This window comes from Halyomorpha halys, unplaced genomic scaffold (genome assembly GCF_000696795.3).
Source record: "Halyomorpha halys isolate HHAL.00 unplaced genomic scaffold, Hhal_1.1 Scaffold832.1, whole genome shotgun sequence".
In the NCBI taxonomy this organism is placed as follows: Eukaryota; Metazoa; Arthropoda; class Insecta; order Hemiptera; family Pentatomidae; genus Halyomorpha; species Halyomorpha halys.
The window spans coordinates 354,716-373,935 of record NW_027113014.1 but is presented as its reverse complement, the minus strand read 5'-3'; the positions used below and the strand labels follow the sequence as shown (position 1 = coordinate 373,935).

Here is a 19,220-nt window from a genome sequence, read left to right as displayed (position 1 = left end):
TACTGCCTTTGGGAAATCGGGATAATTGGAGCATTGTATTTGGTAGCCTGTGTATCCATGGAGGATTGATGATTTTCGGGATGTACAGAGGTATTTCTTTAAAGAACTCAATAGCAGTATGTGTTCTGATACCACATAATATCGCAAGCTCTTTCTTAAGCTTTGTTGATTGTCGGTCGAAAAGTTGGACGAAAAAGGAATAAATATTTTTTTTTTACTATTTTGTGTATTTCGTTAACTGCATCCCGAATCATGATATCTGTCAATCGATCCTATTCGACCAACAAATAAAATATCAACGGGAAATTTTATTTGAGCAAATAAGTATTCCTGTAGTGCGTTGCATTGTTTTAAATTCAGGGCTCCTTAAGCCTTTTATCAAAGAGGTTCGCTCAAAATGTAGCTAACAGAGCCTCTATGCACTTAATTTCTTCCGCAACGCCATAACCCCAATGGAATTAAATTTTCATATCCCAACACCGCAGTGTTGGATTATGACGTAGCCCTTTTTTTGTTATAAATAAATTTTTGGGGATCACTGCTCCTCTCAACCTTGCAAAGTCACTCACTCACTTCCCTCTCTCCTCCCGTTTCCAGCTCAACATCTAGAAGATAAAAACGCTAACAACGATGTCATCTCTCAATAAATTATACAGTTCTCGATTTTTCCTGGTTCTCTTCATCCTTTATAAGACCAATTATGCTTTGTAAGAGCTCCCACTATAATAAAAGACTCCTCCTAATCATTCTTCCACGATAAAGATGTAAGGAACTATCTTACAAGAGTATGTAAACCCATCGGCCTTCTTATCAGCACTAAATTTCGATTAGCAACCTGACTTAACACGATCTTGGCATTGCACATCTTGCATGATTATTTCAGCTTCAAAGGGATCCTGAACTCCTCTTTTGATTCATAGTTTGTTTCGCGTCAAGTTATCGTTTACATATTAATTATTGACGGTAATGGGTCTGTAACTAGTATTATTGACGGAAACGGGTCTGTAACTAGTATTATTGACGGTAATCGGTCTGTAACTAGTATTATTGACGGTAATCGGTCTGTAACTAGTATTATTGACAGTAATGGGCCTGTAACTAGTATTATTGACAGTAATGGGTCTGTAACTAGTATTATTGACGGTAATGGGTCTGTAATTAGTAGTATTGACGGTAATGGGTCTGTAACTAGTATTATTGACGGTTATGGGTCTGTAACTAGTATTATTGACGGTAACGGGTCTGTAACTAGTATTATTGACGGTAACGGGTCTGTAACTAGTATTATTGACGGTAACGGGTCTGTAACTAGTATTATTGACGGTAATGGGTCTGTAACTAGTATTATTGACGGTAATGGGTCTGTAACTAGTATTCATGTCCCTTTTCGACACCAAGGAATAAATGTATTAGATCCGTAAATCTATCTGGTCGAAATCTGTAAATTTGTCAAGTATTCACTAACTTAACGCTAAATGAACTGTGAGATTTTCTTAATTAGTATTGTTGCGGCCAACACATCGTTTAACGAAATGAAAAATTGATTGTGTAACATATGTTTTTATTGTTTAAAAAGGTATATGTTCTCTTTTGTTTTTATATTGTAAAAAATAAAATATACACTTCGTGAGTCTCTTGGTGTTCACACACATATCGGCTCCAACGTCTCCTTACTATGCACTCGTAGTTGCCAGCTTTTCTACATTTACAGACTGCCATCATTTGTTCCCATTAATAAATCCATACTGTCCTTCTGTCTTCTGATCTGCACAGATCAACTGTAGATCGGTCTTTTCGAAATCCTTATTGGGTTTCTTTTCTCACCACATATTTTCTTTTCTCACCACATATTTTCTTTTCTCATTTTTTTTCGTGACTTTAATTTTACTTTATCTCATTACTTTATTTATACTCATTATTTTATTTCTTTAATCTTTATATTTTACATATTTAAATACTTACATATAGGTTGTTTCCACTTTGTCAACTTAAATTAAAAAAAAAATTATTGAAATTTACACCTGTGTTTACAGACTGCCATCATTTGTTTCTGTTAATAAATGCATACTGTGCTTCTGTCTGCAAAGTTATCAAGTTGTCAATTGTGGATCGGCCTTTTCCAAATCCCGATTGGAATGATTGTATAAGGTTATATTTTTCTAGGATTAACTTTAATGTTCTCTTGACCACTCTCCCTATTATTTTGCAGATAAAAGTTAAGAAAGATTGGGTGGTAGTTAGATGGATGGCTTATCTCTTCCGGTTTTTAGAAATCGGATTACAATTGAATTGCACCAGATATTGCGTAACTTAGCGATATTGCCAAATGTGGTTGTAATAGTCCAGCAAACATTGTTTTGTGGTATTGAATATGCTATGCTAGTGAAAACATGTGACAACTAGTGACAGAGTCACACTATACTTTATAATATTAACACCTGTGGCATAAAATACGTCAAGTAACCTGGAGCTCCCTGAGCGTGGCCAATCCTCCCGCTTTTTGGCTTCACATATGCTTAGAAGGAGATTTGAGTTATGCAACCTCCCTGCCTTTATACCTCTGGTGCTTGGCAGGAAAGTGAAGTGTTTAATGTAAATGAACTCATACATATTTATAAGTTCATATGTGGCTTGGAGCCACATAAACTTATGTATAAATTTTAGCTGTTAAGAAAAAATAATTTGAAAAAAAATTAAAGGTTTTCAGATAGGAGGCTGTACATGAGATTTGATGCATAAAAAAAAAAATTATACAGAAAACCTTTTGCCTCTACACGTAAAGGTTTAATCATTGTACAACGTTGTTAATTAAAAAAATAGAAACTTGATTAACTTTGCTCCATGTCCCAGATTTTAAGAAAGACATCTAGGAATATGAATCCAATAAAGCATAAAACATTTCAGGAATACATACGCTTTCACGTGAAAATAAAGTGCATTGTATAACTTTTAATAAATGCTGTTATGAATATTACCGCTGTTGCATTAATGACACATTATGCTGCTTTGGAAATTTGGCGTGAGTATTAACAAATTAAATATCAACTACTTACATAAATTAATAAATATGTTGATACCAATATCTTCAACAGGTTAAGGCCATCGTTCAATTGTCAAGAAACCTTCCACTGATATGAAAGAGGCAACAGGTCGCTAAACATGATGTTATGGTAGTCTATATTTTGGACTTGGTATTTGCGATAACTGCAATAAATCTTCTCTTTGCGTTTTTTATCTTCTCCTTCTCTTCAGACTGTCTTCATATTAAATTTCAGCCACAGGAGTAGATTAATCCCGAAACGCGTGTAAACGACTCTACGCATCCCATACGCGACAGACCACCTTCCTTTCCTTTCAATACTTTTGCGTCCTCGCCGTTCAACAGATTCTTCGACTTCGCTTCTATTATTCCCATAAGCAAATATTATTTTAATATTTTTAAAAAATATTTAATTCCTCGGTATCACCGTTGAAATGTTCTAGGTTTGACACTGCCTCCTTCAGATTCTGGGTGGTTGTACGGATCATAATTCATCCTGCTTTTTGGTAGCTGTGGAATTCCACTTGTCATCACCGATGATGGGTTTTCAGGGGACTGGAAACTGCCGGTCTTGCCACAACGTTAGTTGCCATGTCTCATCATCTGAGAAATTTAAATCGTAACTTACGTACTCGGCCTATATCTAAAGATACTGAGTTTTAGCACCAGTTATGACTTAATGGGTTAACAAATTAAAAAGAGAAAAAGGAATGTGAAATGAAATGTAGGAAGTCAAAGACTGATGTATTTGCAGAGGCTGTCTGTATATACGCATTCTACAGCTGGTTGTCACTTGATCAGCTGATATAGCCCAGTCAGCAGACATCGCACTGCCGAAACCGTAACTTGTATATACACGTATATATGTACGTGCGTATGTATATGTTACATATTGTTTTATTTGTTGATGAGTGTATTACGTGTATTACGGCTTGACAAACTGAACTTAGACAAAGTCCCCGGAATTCAGTTTGCGGTCACTTCCAGCATTGCACAGAAAGTTGATATGACTCAACTGTCTTCTTTTATTATTGGTCAGCCCATTGCGGGACATCCTGGTGCAAGTTGTTATGTTTATTGCTTATCGAAGAAGAAATCATTGTGCTTTACTCTGTGATCTGCGCCCTGCGACAGTCAGAGATCACCAGTTCGAAACGAAGTAAATAGACTATTATTTTATAAATTATAATAAAAAGTGCAAATTTCAATATCAAGTATACAATTTTGATGGTACTAAATAATTTTTATTTCTAAATATCAATTTGTATATATTTATTATTTTTATTTTCTTATTAGTTAATTGTTTTGGTTTGTAAGTTGTCCAAATAGGTTTTTGTTAAGTATTTCATTTCCATTTTTTTTCATCTGTTCTTCAAGAAGATATTATTATTATTTTTGGTTTGTAAACGGAAATATACATTCTATTTATGCTGGAGTCTTTTTTTTTTATACATTAAAACTTTAAATATATTGTTTTTTGTGATTATATTTATTTGTTACCACCTGGGCCCTGTTTCATTATGGAACTAATAGTATTAGTAAATAAGTACAAGTTACAAAGTACAATCCTAATACTTGTACTGGGAGTGTGTTCTATTGTACTATTGAAAAAGTACAAGTAAACACATCCGGATCCACATGTTGGCCGCACGCCATTGGCTTATACAAATGCGCGGTATACAAATAGCGGACCATGGTGTCAGTGTCATTTAGAGAGGCAAGCATGGCGGACGTACAAATGGTTTCTGCCATTGCACTGGGATTATATTATTTTTATTACAAAACAAAGAAAATGAAAGGAAATTAAATATAAATAAATAAAATTAAATATAAAGCTTATTATCAAAAGTACCAACAAACACCCTTAACCTCCTAACAGCTCTCAGTTGCAACTAGACAAAGAACAACGGTGGAGATGCTACACGAGCGCTCTCACGAACCCCTTTTTGATCTGTGTCCAAAAAACCTACTCTCGACGGATCGGCAACGAGCTTAGGCCAACTCGTACAAGCCACCCATCCATTTAATTTAATTTTAGGGTACAATTATTTTAAAAACGTAGTGCAGCCCAGTACTCGGTTGAGTGCCTTAAGATGGGGCTACACCTTATCCACCAGCATCCGTCCGGTACGTCCAACACGCCTGGTCCGGTTGTCACCTCCAGTGCGCAGCCTAGTCCACCTCTCCTGGTCTCAAACTGCTTCTTCGTTGTCATCTTCATCTTCATCTTCCATTGGTGGCTCGCCTACACTGGGCGGCCGAGCCTTTCCCAATGTAATGTGCGTTGGCCCGACCACTTCCCTCCACCCGTAGATGAATTCCCTGAAGCGCGGGTAGTTATCCTCCTCCATCATGAGAGGGAAGTCCGACTCGGCGAGGGCGAAGGTCCCGCTTTTTCTCGACAACCTGGCATGGTGTCCTTCCATCGCGGTGAAGTCCAATACCACGTGCTCTGCTGTTTCCGGGACCCCACACGTCGGGCACCGGGGGTCGATGTTCTTTCCGAAGCTTTGCAGCTTTCCCCGGAATCCTCCGTGTCCTGTCAGGATTTGCAAGACCCAAAAGTCTGGGATGACCCAACCTGCTCTCTATCTTGAGGGGGAAAGAATTTCCTCAGCGTCGCACCCTTTTCGCTTGTCCGCCACCGTCCATTCTACTCCTCAATCGACTCCTCCCCCAGGCACTTCTTCCAAAGTTTCGGGGTCTCGCCGATCCTCTCCTGGAGTCCCGCCGGTAGGACTCCCAGCCCCTGCCTCTTCACATCATACTTCGTAGCATCCTCCTTGAGGATAAGGTCCAGGGGCATTGCTCCGGCCAGCACCTGCACCGCCTCATGCGACACCGTCCTATACGCCTTCGTGACCCTCAGCAGAGCCAGTCGTTGCGTAGTGGCTAGTCTCTTCTTCTGCCCCGCAGAACAGGTAACCACGCCCACCACACTCGAACCCTTACAATCGGTCAAAGTGGACATCTACTCTAATGAGAAACAGTCGTGACTAACAGCGGTTGACCCATTCAGTGAGATTTCGATGGCCAACCCTATCGAAGCGAAGACCCCCGGGGCGGTATGGGAGGGGATCCTCCAATGGTTTGCAACCTATGGGGTACCGGACGAAATCACATCGGATCGCGGTAGGGAGTTTGATAATGCACCAATTCGCAGTGAGAGCAAAATTTTGGGGATTACCTGGCGCCTCAACACTCCCCATCACATCAAGGGCAGGGGCGCGGTTGAACGATTGCACAACACGCTAGGGGAACACCTTCGGTTGCTCAAGTTAGGGCGGAACCTCGAACCATACGAAGCCATGCCCCGCGCAGTTATAGCGTATATCACCCGTAGAGATAGTGTTCGGACAAAGGCGTCGCGATATGGGAGACCTAATTACAACCAACAACAACGACCTAAGAGCGTAACTTTATCAAAAAAAAGGGAGCAGCGCCAAGAGACATGGTACGTGGCAAAGGTACGTGAAAGGTTGATAAGTGAAAAACAAATCAGAATTATGAAAGCTAATGACCGCCCCACAGTCTGTAAAATGGGTCCGCTAGCATTGGGTACAATTGTATATCGTCGATTGAGAACCGCCCGCAATAAAACGAGGGCCCCTATCGGATCATTACCATTACGGTTATCATTACCATTAATTAACATTATCTCTTTACGATAAAAGACGTAAATCACCCATTAGGTCCCGCACAGTTCATCTTGAAGAATTACGAGTATCCCCCTAGTACAAAGTGTCAAGCCGGACGACGGCGCTCAGCCTGGACCATCAAGAGAGTGATTTTTTTTTTTGTTTTGTTTTTTCAGTTTTCAGTGATTGTATTATTTCAGGTTATATTTAATGTAGTAGTGCTCTACAATGAATACTTATGTGTTATTTCGTGGTTTCAGTGTTATGGAAATATATATATATATATTTTTTGTTAGGCTGTATATATGTGAGGGAGTTAGCTGTATATATCCTCATGATAATAATGATTAGTTACTTCTAAGTTTGACAACAAACCAATTCCTATATATACCAGATTATTGTAATAATAAAGCCAGTTGTTAAGTATCCTTGTGTCGTTATTCTGCCCGAACCCCCTTTTGTTTTAAGGTAATCTTTCAGACTAATCATAAGTTATATATATGAAAATTTTTAATGTACACGTCTCAATCTCAATATGGTATATATAATAGTGCATAAGGTTAATAGTTGTGTTATCTTTAAGAGTTAATAATAGTGCTCCTGTTGTTAATGTGAGCTTTGTTTTAATTAGTTACTTCTTAAAAAAATGATGGAAGATTTATTATTTAGTGCTGAAAGTAGTAAAGATCAAGAATTTAATTATAATATTGTTGAAGAGAAAATTCCTAGAAAAAAAACTTACAGAGTGAAGAACAATTTCAGCTTTGAAGTTGTGTGAAATAACCATCTTTTTTTTTACACTTAATACTTTATTACTAGTCTTGTATATAATACTTTAAAAAAACACCTCTATTTGATGAATATTTCATTTTTAAAACATTTTTGGTTTCCCTTTGAATATAAGATGCTCTTCCACTGATATGAATATGCAACCTCCTACAAATAAAATGCTCTTGTGTTGACTTCTACTTTTTTAAGATATAAAGGTGTTCCTTTAAGTAGTATGTACTAGACAAGCAAGTAAATGTTTCAAAAGTGCTGCTAAAAATGTGTAGGTCCTGGAAGGAATGTGAGTAGTTTGTGATGCAAGATATATGTGAAGTATAAATTAATCTAATAGAATATATTAATGACATTATTGTTAAATGAAAACAAAACAATTTTAATTTCAAGAGAGTATATTTATTAAAGAAAACTGCAATGCTATTACATATAAACATGGTCCTTGCTTTTTGTGTAAAGTGTTACTCCAAAATAGTTATAATAAAGTATGTAGCTTTATCAATTGTGTGTGTTTAGGCTTTCGTTACATTTTCATTTATAGTTATATTGTTTTATGAATATACATCTTTCCATGACATATCTTATACTCAGAATGTATTAAAGAGAGGAAAAAATATATCTAATGTGAGAGTTCTCCCAGAGGTAAGCTAGTATTTATTTATTTATTCTACTATGCCTCAGTAACAAAACATTCTACATTAGCCATTTTTGGACAATAATTGGAAGACAAACAAGTACACTGAAACTAAAAACTAATATATCACTTATGATTTAAGACAATTGTATGTATTCTTGACATAAGAAACCATGAAACAACCAAACGTTAGAAAAGACAGCTCATATGTCACTTATTTTCCCGATTTAGAAGTCTAATAACGATAGCAAACATAGTGTAACCTTCCGATGTTTTCCTTGTACTTTCGAAAGTAAAACTTGTATTTTGTACTTTTTAGTTATGATTCGAAATAGTACAAAGCACAAGCAAAAGACTAATAGTATTAGTTTGTACCTTATTATGAAACAGGCCCCTGGTAGTTTTGAAATATTCATTTTGAACCCCCTTTGCTGCCAGAGTGGGATGGTGGTTGGTTACCGCAAACCCACTTACACCAAACTTTGAGTTGAAATTAATCCTTGCTTATTTAAAAACTACAGCTACTTTATTATAACCAATGGAAATACTACCCATTATTATATTTCCATTTGTTCGCAAAGTAAAAAAAACAAAAACTTTATTTTCGTGTTTACATGGTTGTTATGACAATAGTCAAAATGTTGACTGTTGTGATAACAAGCCCAGAAACAATGAAAAAATTATTTTTTCCTTTATTCTTGAATCCTTTCATAGTTTATATTTATGCATTTGTTAATTACCAATAACAAGGAGAGCTGGAAAATTATTTCAAATGTACACACATTTGTGGTGAGGATGGTAAAGGAACACATTAAATATTAAATTTTTAGTGCTATACGTAAAACTTACATTTCAATGAAATTTCCGGAGGTTTTTCTGTTCAACATGTACAATTGACAGTTGTTTTGTAAGTTGTGTCAGGAAGTTTTAAAAGAGTTTTTGGCCAAATAAATCTGCTAAAATCATTATTGTAGGAAATCTATGAGATTTTACTTGGTTGACATTAAACATCATTTAAATTGTTTCGCAATTTAAAAACTAGTTTTTTCTTTTCTCTCTTTAACTCTTTTCCAGATTTAATTATCTGCTGGTTCGAGTTAAAGAACAATAAACGAAGGACTTGAAAATAATCTAAAAAAAAAAAATCAAAAAAGAAAATCTAGTTGATAGATAATTTAATAATATTAAAATATAAACAAGTGAACTATAAAAATGAATTCTTTTGTTGTTACAAAAAAATACAAATTTAATTATGAAATTAAAAAAATATTTGGATATATATACAAACTAAAACAATTTGCTTTCCAAAACAAAGAAGTTAAATTTTCCACTACTTATGTTAGTTAGAAAACTAACAAAAAAAATTAAGGAGTATCGACGAAGAGAAAAAATAGCCACTCACAGTAGATGGCCGGGGGAGTAGGGTCGATATGGATAACTCTCCTGCCTAATCTTATCCGAGATGGACGTTTGTAGCTGGTAGGAAATAAGATGTTGGTGAGAGACCCTCGAAACACAGTTCCCCGAAAAACAAGTAGATTAGCGTGCGTCCGGTGAATGAGAGCACCAGTTGGATCAAACAGCTCCAATGCCTCATAATGCTGACCGTAGACTGCCTTACTAATACTACTGCAGTTCGTAATGTTGTACACATGTTACGCCGCAGTGATGTATTTATATGCTCGTATCACAACAAAGCTCCGTATGTCCCTTTTTTTTGTATAATCCCTTATCGATAATTTAATATTGAACATTGATACTTTATAACATCGATGTTTTTTGTTGTCGATGTCGCATTCTTAGTTCCAACAACCACTTCTGTCTGTCCGGAGCATGCGTAATTTTTTCCCTTCCAAACCCTATACTACGCTTGGTGCGTGCAGTTCTGGATAATCAGAAGTAACTAGAACAGACCTAATGTCACTGAAATGGATGTTCAAAAACATCGATATTTTGGTTGTCGATGTCGTATTTTTATTTCCAATGACTGTCGGGAGCATGCGAAGTAAGTGTACCCCCCTCCCAAACCCTGTAGGGCATGCTCCGCGGAGTTCCCGCTAATCAGAAGTGGTTGTTGGAACAGTCCTTTAATTTATCTTTGTCCCATTGTTAGCGTGAAGGTAGGAAGTACTTCCACATTGTTGATAGGAATCTGTTTATAAACTAAATTGTTTGTTTCTACTAAGTTACTTACTGCTAAAAAAACAAAAACGTAAAACATCGGCCTCAAAAAATCGATGTTAAAAACACCAGCCTCAAAAAATCGATGTCGTTTCCCTAACTAGCAGGTCGACGGTTAAAAGTGAAGAAGGTAGTGGGGAGGAGAGCTCCTCTCACCGATGACTTGCATTCAACTTCGTGGAATGATACTCGCGCCCGACACTGGATTAAGTAACAGTAACACTGAACGTTCTCCCTAACAAGCTTATTCTAGAGAAACGTTAATACTACTCTGAGAATATTCGACCTTTGCGTTTACTCGTTCCTTTTTTGTTCAGTTTAATAAGACTCTTCATATGTTAATCAATGCATTGCCATTTATCAATTTTGGTAATTCTAAACTATAAATTAAATAAGGGAAAAAATAATATAAAGTCATAAAAATAAATAAATAATGATATACATAATATGAGAAATTCTTCAAAAACATTTAGTAACTCAGTAAATTATTGTTCAAAATAAATGTTTTCTTCTGTCTATGTGCCTCTTTATTTCTGAAACCCGATGAAACCACGCTCAAAACCCGACCCACCATAGAGTCAATTCGATTCTAAGAAGAATTGTCAACAGTTGTGCAATTTAATAAACTTTAATGGTTGTTGTTCTGGGGTTTAAAGAATAGCAAGATTAGAGGCTAATGCAAGGGCTCTGTAAAAGGATTTCTACTGGTATGTCAAGAGACAATACCAGATTTATGAGATAAATATTTAGGGATATACTAAAAATATTTTTCACCAATAACCCACTGTGCTTCCGTTTTAATCAATTTACAATTTTTAATATTTTTGCTAAAATACATTAAAAACCTGTGAGCTATCAATCAATTCATTATAGTACACGGCCCAAGGGGGAAGAAAGACAGTTATTCCACCTCAATTTGTTATTACTTTAATGAAAACTATGTATAGTTACTTTTCCACATTGATGAGTCTGCCAAGCACAGTATGTGGGAATACAAAATGGCGCCTGTTTCAAAGCGTTAAAAACAGTTATTTTTTTATTCAGGGTACCATATCATGAATACTAACAACACTAGAAAATCTAGTGATAATTATACTATAATTTAAAGTATGGTAAATATGAAAATATATATATATATATGAGCCCTAATAGAGCTGTATACGTTTAATAGTTCACGAGGTACAGTTTTTTAGAAAGCAACATTTCATAATGGAATAAAGAAAAATCAGTAGTTATTCAACAGAATTATCTTCGTACGAGTAATAGTAAAGTAGGATAATTCATTCAGTAATAATCTAATTCAGTCTAATCTAAGTCCACTACTTCCTTCTTTAGTTTTCATATAGAACGTATTGTAAAATTATAAATGCAATTCAAATCACTTATCATCAGATGATTATTTAGTTTATTGTAAAGTTAATCAATTTAAATTTGAGTTACATATATGCTTAGTGCATCAAATTGTTTTATAAATTACAATTTGAGTTTTTCAATTTATTTGTAATCCTTTCTAATTCAGTCTTATTTAAAGATTACTGAGTAGTAGATTATGCTTTCAGTGGCTATTCTAACTTAGTTTCGTGAAAATAAACTGAACATATGAAGTATCAGAACGATTCTCTTTTATGTCTGAGTCCTTGAATCCAAATTTCGCTTTAGATGGCTTAGGCCCCTTTCTCACAAGATTACACATCCGAATATTGGGAGAGAAAGTTGGGAAGTTTCTTTTGGACTTGCAAAATTGCAAAGTTGCACAAAATTATGAAACTGTTGCAGTGATTCCAGACCCAATATTTTCTGGTAAGATTCTTCATACTTCTCTATAATTTAGTAGCATCTTGAAAGCAAAATATCAAGTGCAGTTTAGTAATAAACGCAAGAAGAATGATTAAGCTGAGTAATCGTTGATTTTATAATTATTTGTTTTTTAGTTAACATCGAATTGAAATTTTATTCTTCAGTCTAAACTTTGAAGAAACTGCCGGGGGACAGCCATGGATTGTGCAAGGTGATTGAAGACTTAAAAGAAATGTCTGATATATGACACCACTGTCTGATGTATGATTCACCACTCAAAGAACTCAACAGAGAGGATGTCAATACTTTAATTCGATGATATATTCATAAATAAGTGATTAGAACAACATCACGCGAAAATGGTTGGGAGCACGACAGAATGAAAAACAAAGTCCTGGCGTACGCGGATGACATTTCGGTCCTAGGAAATAACCAAGATGACATGGAAAGACTCGCAAAGACTGTCTAAAGAGTTGCAAAGGAAATCGGCTTGCAAGTGAATAAAAATATGGTGAATGAAAAATCAGATTGTAAGCCGAAAAATTCACCCTAAAGACATGGTCTGTGTGGATGGAAAATCGTTTCCAAATGTAGACAGTTTGAAATACCTGAGCTTCACAATAACATCAATAAATGATCAACGGACTGATAAAACATAAAAGAAAAAAGAAAAGAACTACTTTGAAAGTAACATCAAATGTTTTTCTTCTGGGCTACAAATCTTCACTTGCGATAATTTACAAATCAAGCAACTTATCCTGTTCGCATAAACATACTGAAAGGTTTAAACCACACGGGCTTAAGTTCTTATAAGGCTTTTGGAGATAATCACGTAGATTAAATTTTGTGACCTTGTCATGTAATAAAAAAATGTCACCTGTGAATCTCTTCAGATGAAAACATTTAAATGAATAATGCAATAAATAGATAAGTTAAATTTAGACGCCTTCAGCTTAGAATTGTCTCTAGTGATAAGGAGTCTTTCCAACGCTAAAGTAACCATGGATCTCAAACCTGTCTTCAAACTCGCTGTATATTTCTGTCTATTCCTCAACTTCTTTACCTATGCCATTCACGTCTCTAAGAATCATGAACTTTCTGGAATCAGCTCAGCAATTGGTGATTTTTTTTTTCATTTTATTGAATGCGTTATTTGTGAACTGCACTTCTAATCCTCCACATTCTTTATAACTATAATTAATTCAAAGACATGATCCTCCGGCGGTTGTAAAAGTGTACGATATTGTAAAAAATAAAAATAAACTATTCATTAGAAAAAACTTGGAAATTAAGTATCAAACGAATAATCAAGAATTCATTCAAGCAATCATAAATTCTTTAACGAAAATATTGATATCCAATATCATCGAATGGAAAATATCGATACCTAAATAATGCCTATTAATGAGTAAAAGAATGAAGGTGATTAATATATCTCCAAAATAATTGAAAGAAAGTACCGATATCAAAGATTTATCGAATTAAAAGTATTGGCAGCTATCAAAAATAACTGTCGAATACTTATATTAGAGAGATTTATCGATACCAACGAATATCGGAAGTCCCAACTAAAATCTGATGAAGATGTGCTATGTTTTTCGAAACTTTGATCTATGCTAAATAATTCTTCCCGCCTCCGGACCATCTTACCCCTCAACCTAACCTATACGGGCAACAAATATCTTTATAATAATAAGATATTTTATGTGTATTCCTGTAGTGTAATGTAACATGACTTCGAAGTAGGAACTCCTTACTCATCGCCTTCTGCCCCTCTCATCAAAGTGATGTGCTCGAAAAGTAACTAACAAGAGTCTGTAAAGCCCAAAATGAGTTTAGGAATCAATTGGGATGTAGCACATTTTTTCCTTAAAAATTTTCTTGGGGATTTAGGTTCCTCGCAACCTTGCGAAGTCACTCACTCCTCTTCGCCACTCTTCTCCTTTCCAGCTCAGCCTCCTAAACTTAAAAACTCTAACAATATCGCCATCACTGAATATATTATTTAGTTCTCGATTTTAATTTCTCTCCATTTATAAGACCAAATATGCTTCGTAAGAGCTTTCACTCTCATATTAGACGATCCTTCTTTCACAAAGTCCAGATCTACAATAAATATGTAAGGGTCGGTCTCCTTAAATTAGCCAAACCTAATATTCATTTCTGCAGATATATCGTCTATAGTTAGCCTGTGTGCTAAACCAGCCAAAAGTCCCAATAGTCAACCTCTATTAAGAGCTCCTCCACTGTAATTAACATATACTTTACCTTTCTCTAATTCTCATTGATAGCATAGCTTCCTGTATGTTAAGGAAGGCTCCACAGCGACAAATGACCATGCTGCGATATCCAGATCATTTTTACACCCAAGCATTTGAACCAATCTAGAGAAAATCTCTTAGCCTAAATGAAAAAGTAAGCAGCGTAATGTGCCCCTCATCAGCACCAAACTTCGATGAGCCATCCGACTTAACTTGAACTTGACATATTGCAAAGTTATTTTAGCGTCAAAGAGATTCTAAACTACTCCATTGCTTCGTAGTTAATTTCCTCTAATATTATCATAAACACTTATTTTCGATAATGATGTGTCTTAACTAATTGATATTCGTGTCCCTTTTTCGAGAGAGCACGGAATATGAAAATCTATAAATTTGTCTAGTATCGACTCTTTATTATGTAGGAACCAGATTATATGAATGTCTTCTCCACCACATTTGAATAACTCTGTCCGCTATCCGTTACCTTCAGGACCCTTAATAATTTCATTGTTCTAAAGATTTCTTCAAACAATGGTGGTTCCAATTCCTGCTGGAATTGCAAGTTCTTCATCGAGGAGTGCATACTTTAAAGGAGATTAAATTTATGCAACCCCTCTGCCTTTATATTTCATAACAGGAAAGTAAAAAGTTAGATGTAAATTAATTTATACATGTATATAATTTCATAAGTGACTTGGAGCTCCTACAGTTCTAAGCTCCAATTCTTAAGAAACGTAGTTACTTTAAAATCTTGAATTATGATTAACTTAGCTCCAAGTCACAGATTTTGTGTATGGTACTTAAAAATATGAATCCAATAATGTATTACAGAACATTTCAGGAGTACATAATTCGTTATCACGTGAAAATAAAGTGCATTGTATAAGTTTTAATAAATGTTGTTATGAATTTCACCGCTGTTGCTTTAATGACACATTCTGCTGCTTTGGAAATTTGGCGTGAGTATTAACAAATTAAATATAACTATTTACATAAATTAATGAATATGTTGATACCAATGCATATCTTCAACAGGATAATGCCACCGTTCATTTGTCAAGAAACACTCCACTGAAATGGAAGAGGCGAGGGGTCGCTAGAAATCTTGTTACATTTGGAAAATAACTTACACCACACATTTCGCTATTTTGGCACTTGAAGCACTTGGGTAAAAACAAGATTTTATACATTAGCCCATTCAGTATCAATCTATTAATAATCAATAAATATCTAAATTATTTTTATTTGAACTTGTATACACTCAGGGAAAAGAAAAGTAATTAATCACTTGAAAATAGGAGCGGAAAATATTTTTTGATTTTGTCTACTCAACTTTTGTTAGTGTTATCTAAAATTAATACCTCCAAGAAAGGAAAACTATGAATTCTCTGGAAAAATGTTTATGAATAAAACAAGCATACCTAAAAAATACATTTTTTTCTAGCAATTTTTTTATGTTTTTTATTTAAATTTATTATTAACCTAATTAAACTGCATTTTTTTTCATTTCTTCTATTAGACCATTGTTATCTAGGATCCTTGCGTTGAGCCCCTTTAATAGGCACCTGTCTAGTCCGGGCTTGAACAGGTATTATCGACATTTTGACTCTTCTCAGGAATGAGAGGGGATTTCCTCTTTTAGGAGACTGAAAAGAAACGAGTACTTTTCTCGTGTTAAACTATAATAAAATTTTGCATCTATGTCTACAGTATTATTTAAAATTGATTATGAAGTGTATTTCGTCATTTTTCTTGGTTAATTTTATTATTTTTTATATCTCGATAAGATCATTTACTTCAACTAAAAATTATGAAACTTACCTTCGGAGAAAACAAATAGTAAGTTCACCGACAAAAACAAAGCATTACCATTTAAACATGCTTTTATGTACATCTATCTACAGCCGTCAACTAAAAGTTATAACAATTAATTAATAAGAATTATTTTTAATCACTAAGTATTGTAAATAAATTGTTTGTTTAATTTGGCACTTGTGAAGATGACGAGTGTTCACCAGCGCTGTAGGTGGTGGATATGAGAAACTGATAAGATTGTTCTTCTGACTTCTCTTTTGCTCTTCTTTCCCGGTTGTAGGATTTGAGTTGAAAATAAAAAATTACTTCATCCAACTAAATATTTATTGAAAAGAAAATTCTGGAGCGAAGTATACAGCACTTAGTTTCACTTATGGCATTATTTTGAGTCTAAATTAATTCTAGTTCTTTTCAAATCTACAATTTATTTAATATTCACGATGGAAATATTACTCACTATAATAGTTCTACAATAGGTATATTGACACGTGTCCCCCTCCAGAGCGGATGAAGAACAACTATGCGACTGCCTTCATCTCACTGGACTGCAGCCCGGCGTTTGAGAGCGTGTCCCACCCGCTGTTGCTCCGCCGACTGGAGTTCAAGTTTCCCGACGCCCTATGCCGATTGGTCAGAAACTACTTGAGTGGAAGATCATTCGTCGTAAGAGTTGGTGAAGACTTGTCGCCTCCAGTCAATCGAGCACCGACATGCAGTGGTAGCAGCCTATGCCTACGACATCGGTGTCTATGCTTCCAGCATGAGAGCTGAACTGGCCCTACACTATGCACAGACTGCTTCTGCAACCATTGTAGCTGCCCTGAAGAAGGACGGAATCAAGGTTAATCCGTCGAAGACGAATGCCATTGTCACGTCCTTCCAGAAGGGCAAGAAAAGCAGGCTACCCCAGCAGTTCGTTGTGGAGGGTGTGAGGGTTGTGAGGGTCGGAAACTCTCTAATAGCATCCTCTACCTCGGCGTGACTCTTGACAGGCACCTCACCTTCTCTAGTCATGTTAAGGAGAGGCTTAAGCTAGCCCGACAGAAATCGTATAGACTCTATCACCTGCTCACCTCACAGCAGATCTCGCTCCGCCTCAAACTGCAGATCTACAAGGCCATTATACTCCGACTCTGCTCTATGGCGCACCACTCATGCGGCACCTCTACCAGACCCCGTTAACCAAACTGCAAAGCTTCCAGAATTCCCTCCTTCGGCGAATAGTCAGAGGAACCTCGCTTCAAAAGGCCAGGAATAGTGTAATCAGAGAGGAGCTCCAACTCCCTTCTGTGCCGGAATTCATAGGCCGTAGGCACACAAAACTCTTTGATGGTCTGAAAGCCTGTGCCAATTCCCTATTCCGAGAAATCTCCCCTCCCCCAAGACCTGGGAGGTGGCAAAGCACGGTCCCCTTGGTCCGACGTCCTCGCCGAGGGAAGGACTTCTGGCTCTGCAGCCTGACGTCACCCACACCCCAACACCATCAGCCGGAATGGTCCCCCAAATGGAAATATAATAATGCGTAGTAGTTCCATTGGTGATAATAAAGTAGCTGTAGTTATGAAATAAGCAAGGATTAATTTCAACTTGAAGTAGGTTTGCAGTGAAAGCAACTCCACCTCGCGACTGTGACATTCATCATACCAAAACTACAAGTTAGTAAAAATAAATAAAATCACTATAAACAAAATATAGGGCTGGAAAATAAGTCCTTTCGGTTGTTTTGGGTGAAAGAAAGCAAAGTATATTTTGTACATAATATTTATTTTAATTTACAATGTAATGTCCATTATTTTCGAGTACCTTACCCAATCTCTCCAACAGCTGAGTAATCCCATGTTCATAAAATGTCTGTGGTTTATTAGCGAAAAGTGATCAAGGTGCTCCCTGACACCCTGTTCGTGTTCAAACCGTTTTCCACTTCAGGGATTTTGTAGAGAGCGGAATAAGTGGTAGTCACTATGAGCAAGGTCCGGTGAATAGGGTGGGTGGGGAAAAAGATCCCATCCAAGGCCTAACAATTTATTGCGGGTGACTAACGAAGTGTGGGACTTAGCATTGTCATGATGGAAGACGAAACCCTTTCGATTTCTTCGAATCGATTCATCCAATTTTGTTAATTGTGAGCAGTATAGAATAGAATCGATCGGTACACCTTGTGGCAACAGCTCATAAAAAATCAGACCCCTGAAATCCCCACCATACAGAAAGCATTATCTTCTTTGGGTGCAATCCCATATCATAGACAATTAACTTTTCATCACCTGTCACAAGTCTTTTAAGAAATGGATCTTGATGTTCCTGGAGAGAATCGCAAATGGAAATGTGTGTTGCCATGTTGGCTTCGGTCAGAGATTGGGGGACCCAAACATCAAGCCTAGAAACGTTGCCGAGCTTCCGCAAATGATTTTGTACGCTTGTATGTGATACGCCTAGGACCTCTGTAATATCTCGCACTAATTGGGATGGACTTAGATTGGCTATCGTCTTAACATCAATGGGTTCAATTTCTTGTGGGCGACCAGGTCGTGGTGCGTCGTTTATGTCAAAATTCTCTGCTCGAAACTTGGCAAACCAATTTTGGCACGTGGGCTCTATTAAGGCCCATAGACCCCGCATATTTTTTTATGTACCTCTGCAGCTTGTTTTCTTTTGTGAAGTAATAAAGCAAAATACTCCTATTGTTAATGCCATAATATATACTTATTTACCTTGTAAATGATTTGTAAATAGTATTTGAGTTGTATTAGTGTTTAATTTTTTTTTTAATTTAGTTTTTTTTTCCTGACCTCCTAGAGAAAAATAAACACAAACAATTAAATATATACAAATGAAAAATGTATGTATATATGTTGGCAAACTAAAACATCTTGTTTTGTCAGTATGGCATTATAAGATAGGGTGCCGGGTCCGCTGAAGGCGGTGTCATCGATGATGGCATGTGTTTGCCTTTAGCATACTAGGAATAGGGAGGGGCTACTCCAGCTGGAGTTAATGAATTGATGACTTCAGGCTGTAGAGTCAGAAGTCCCTCCCGAGGCGAGAACATCGACCAGGGGAACAGTGCTCTG

General features: G+C 36.2%; 1 protein-coding gene and 2 long non-coding RNA genes across 5 annotated transcripts in view; 2 read left to right on the top strand and 1 right to left on the bottom strand.

Moving 5' to 3' along the window:
* The window catches only part of LOC106686514 (uncharacterized), a 27,628-nt gene extending 20,111 nt beyond the window's left edge, over positions 1-7,517 (top strand). Inside the window, exons 7-9 of one of the 3 annotated variants that reach the window (XR_010844315.1) lie at positions 2,905-3,019; positions 3,093-3,170; positions 3,484-7,517. This is a non-coding gene — a long non-coding RNA (uncharacterized lncRNA). The other 2 variants (XR_010844314.1, XR_010844316.1) reach the window with 2 other exon arrangements.
* Positions 7,518-13,013: 5,496 nt separating this feature from the next.
* Positions 13,014-15,785, top strand: LOC106686519 (uncharacterized). The gene is made up of 3 exons (XR_001344023.2): positions 13,014-13,192; positions 15,176-15,293; positions 15,370-15,785. It is a non-coding gene; the product is annotated as an uncharacterized lncRNA (long non-coding RNA).
* Positions 15,786-18,318: 2,533 nt separating this feature from the next.
* On the bottom strand, positions 18,319-18,768 carry LOC136796574 (histone-lysine N-methyltransferase SETMAR-like). The gene has a single exon (XM_067050651.1). The coding sequence runs from the start codon at positions 18,766-18,768 to the stop codon at positions 18,319-18,321; it is 450 nt and encodes a 149-aa protein (XP_066906752.1).
* Positions 18,769-19,220: the final 452 nt, after the last annotated feature.

What these genes read in the sequence shown, in the direction of transcription:
- LOC136796574 (XM_067050651.1), bottom strand. Translation starts at nt 18,768, where the DNA reads ATGCGGGGTCTATGGGCCTTAATAGAGCCCACGTGCCAAAATTGGTTT.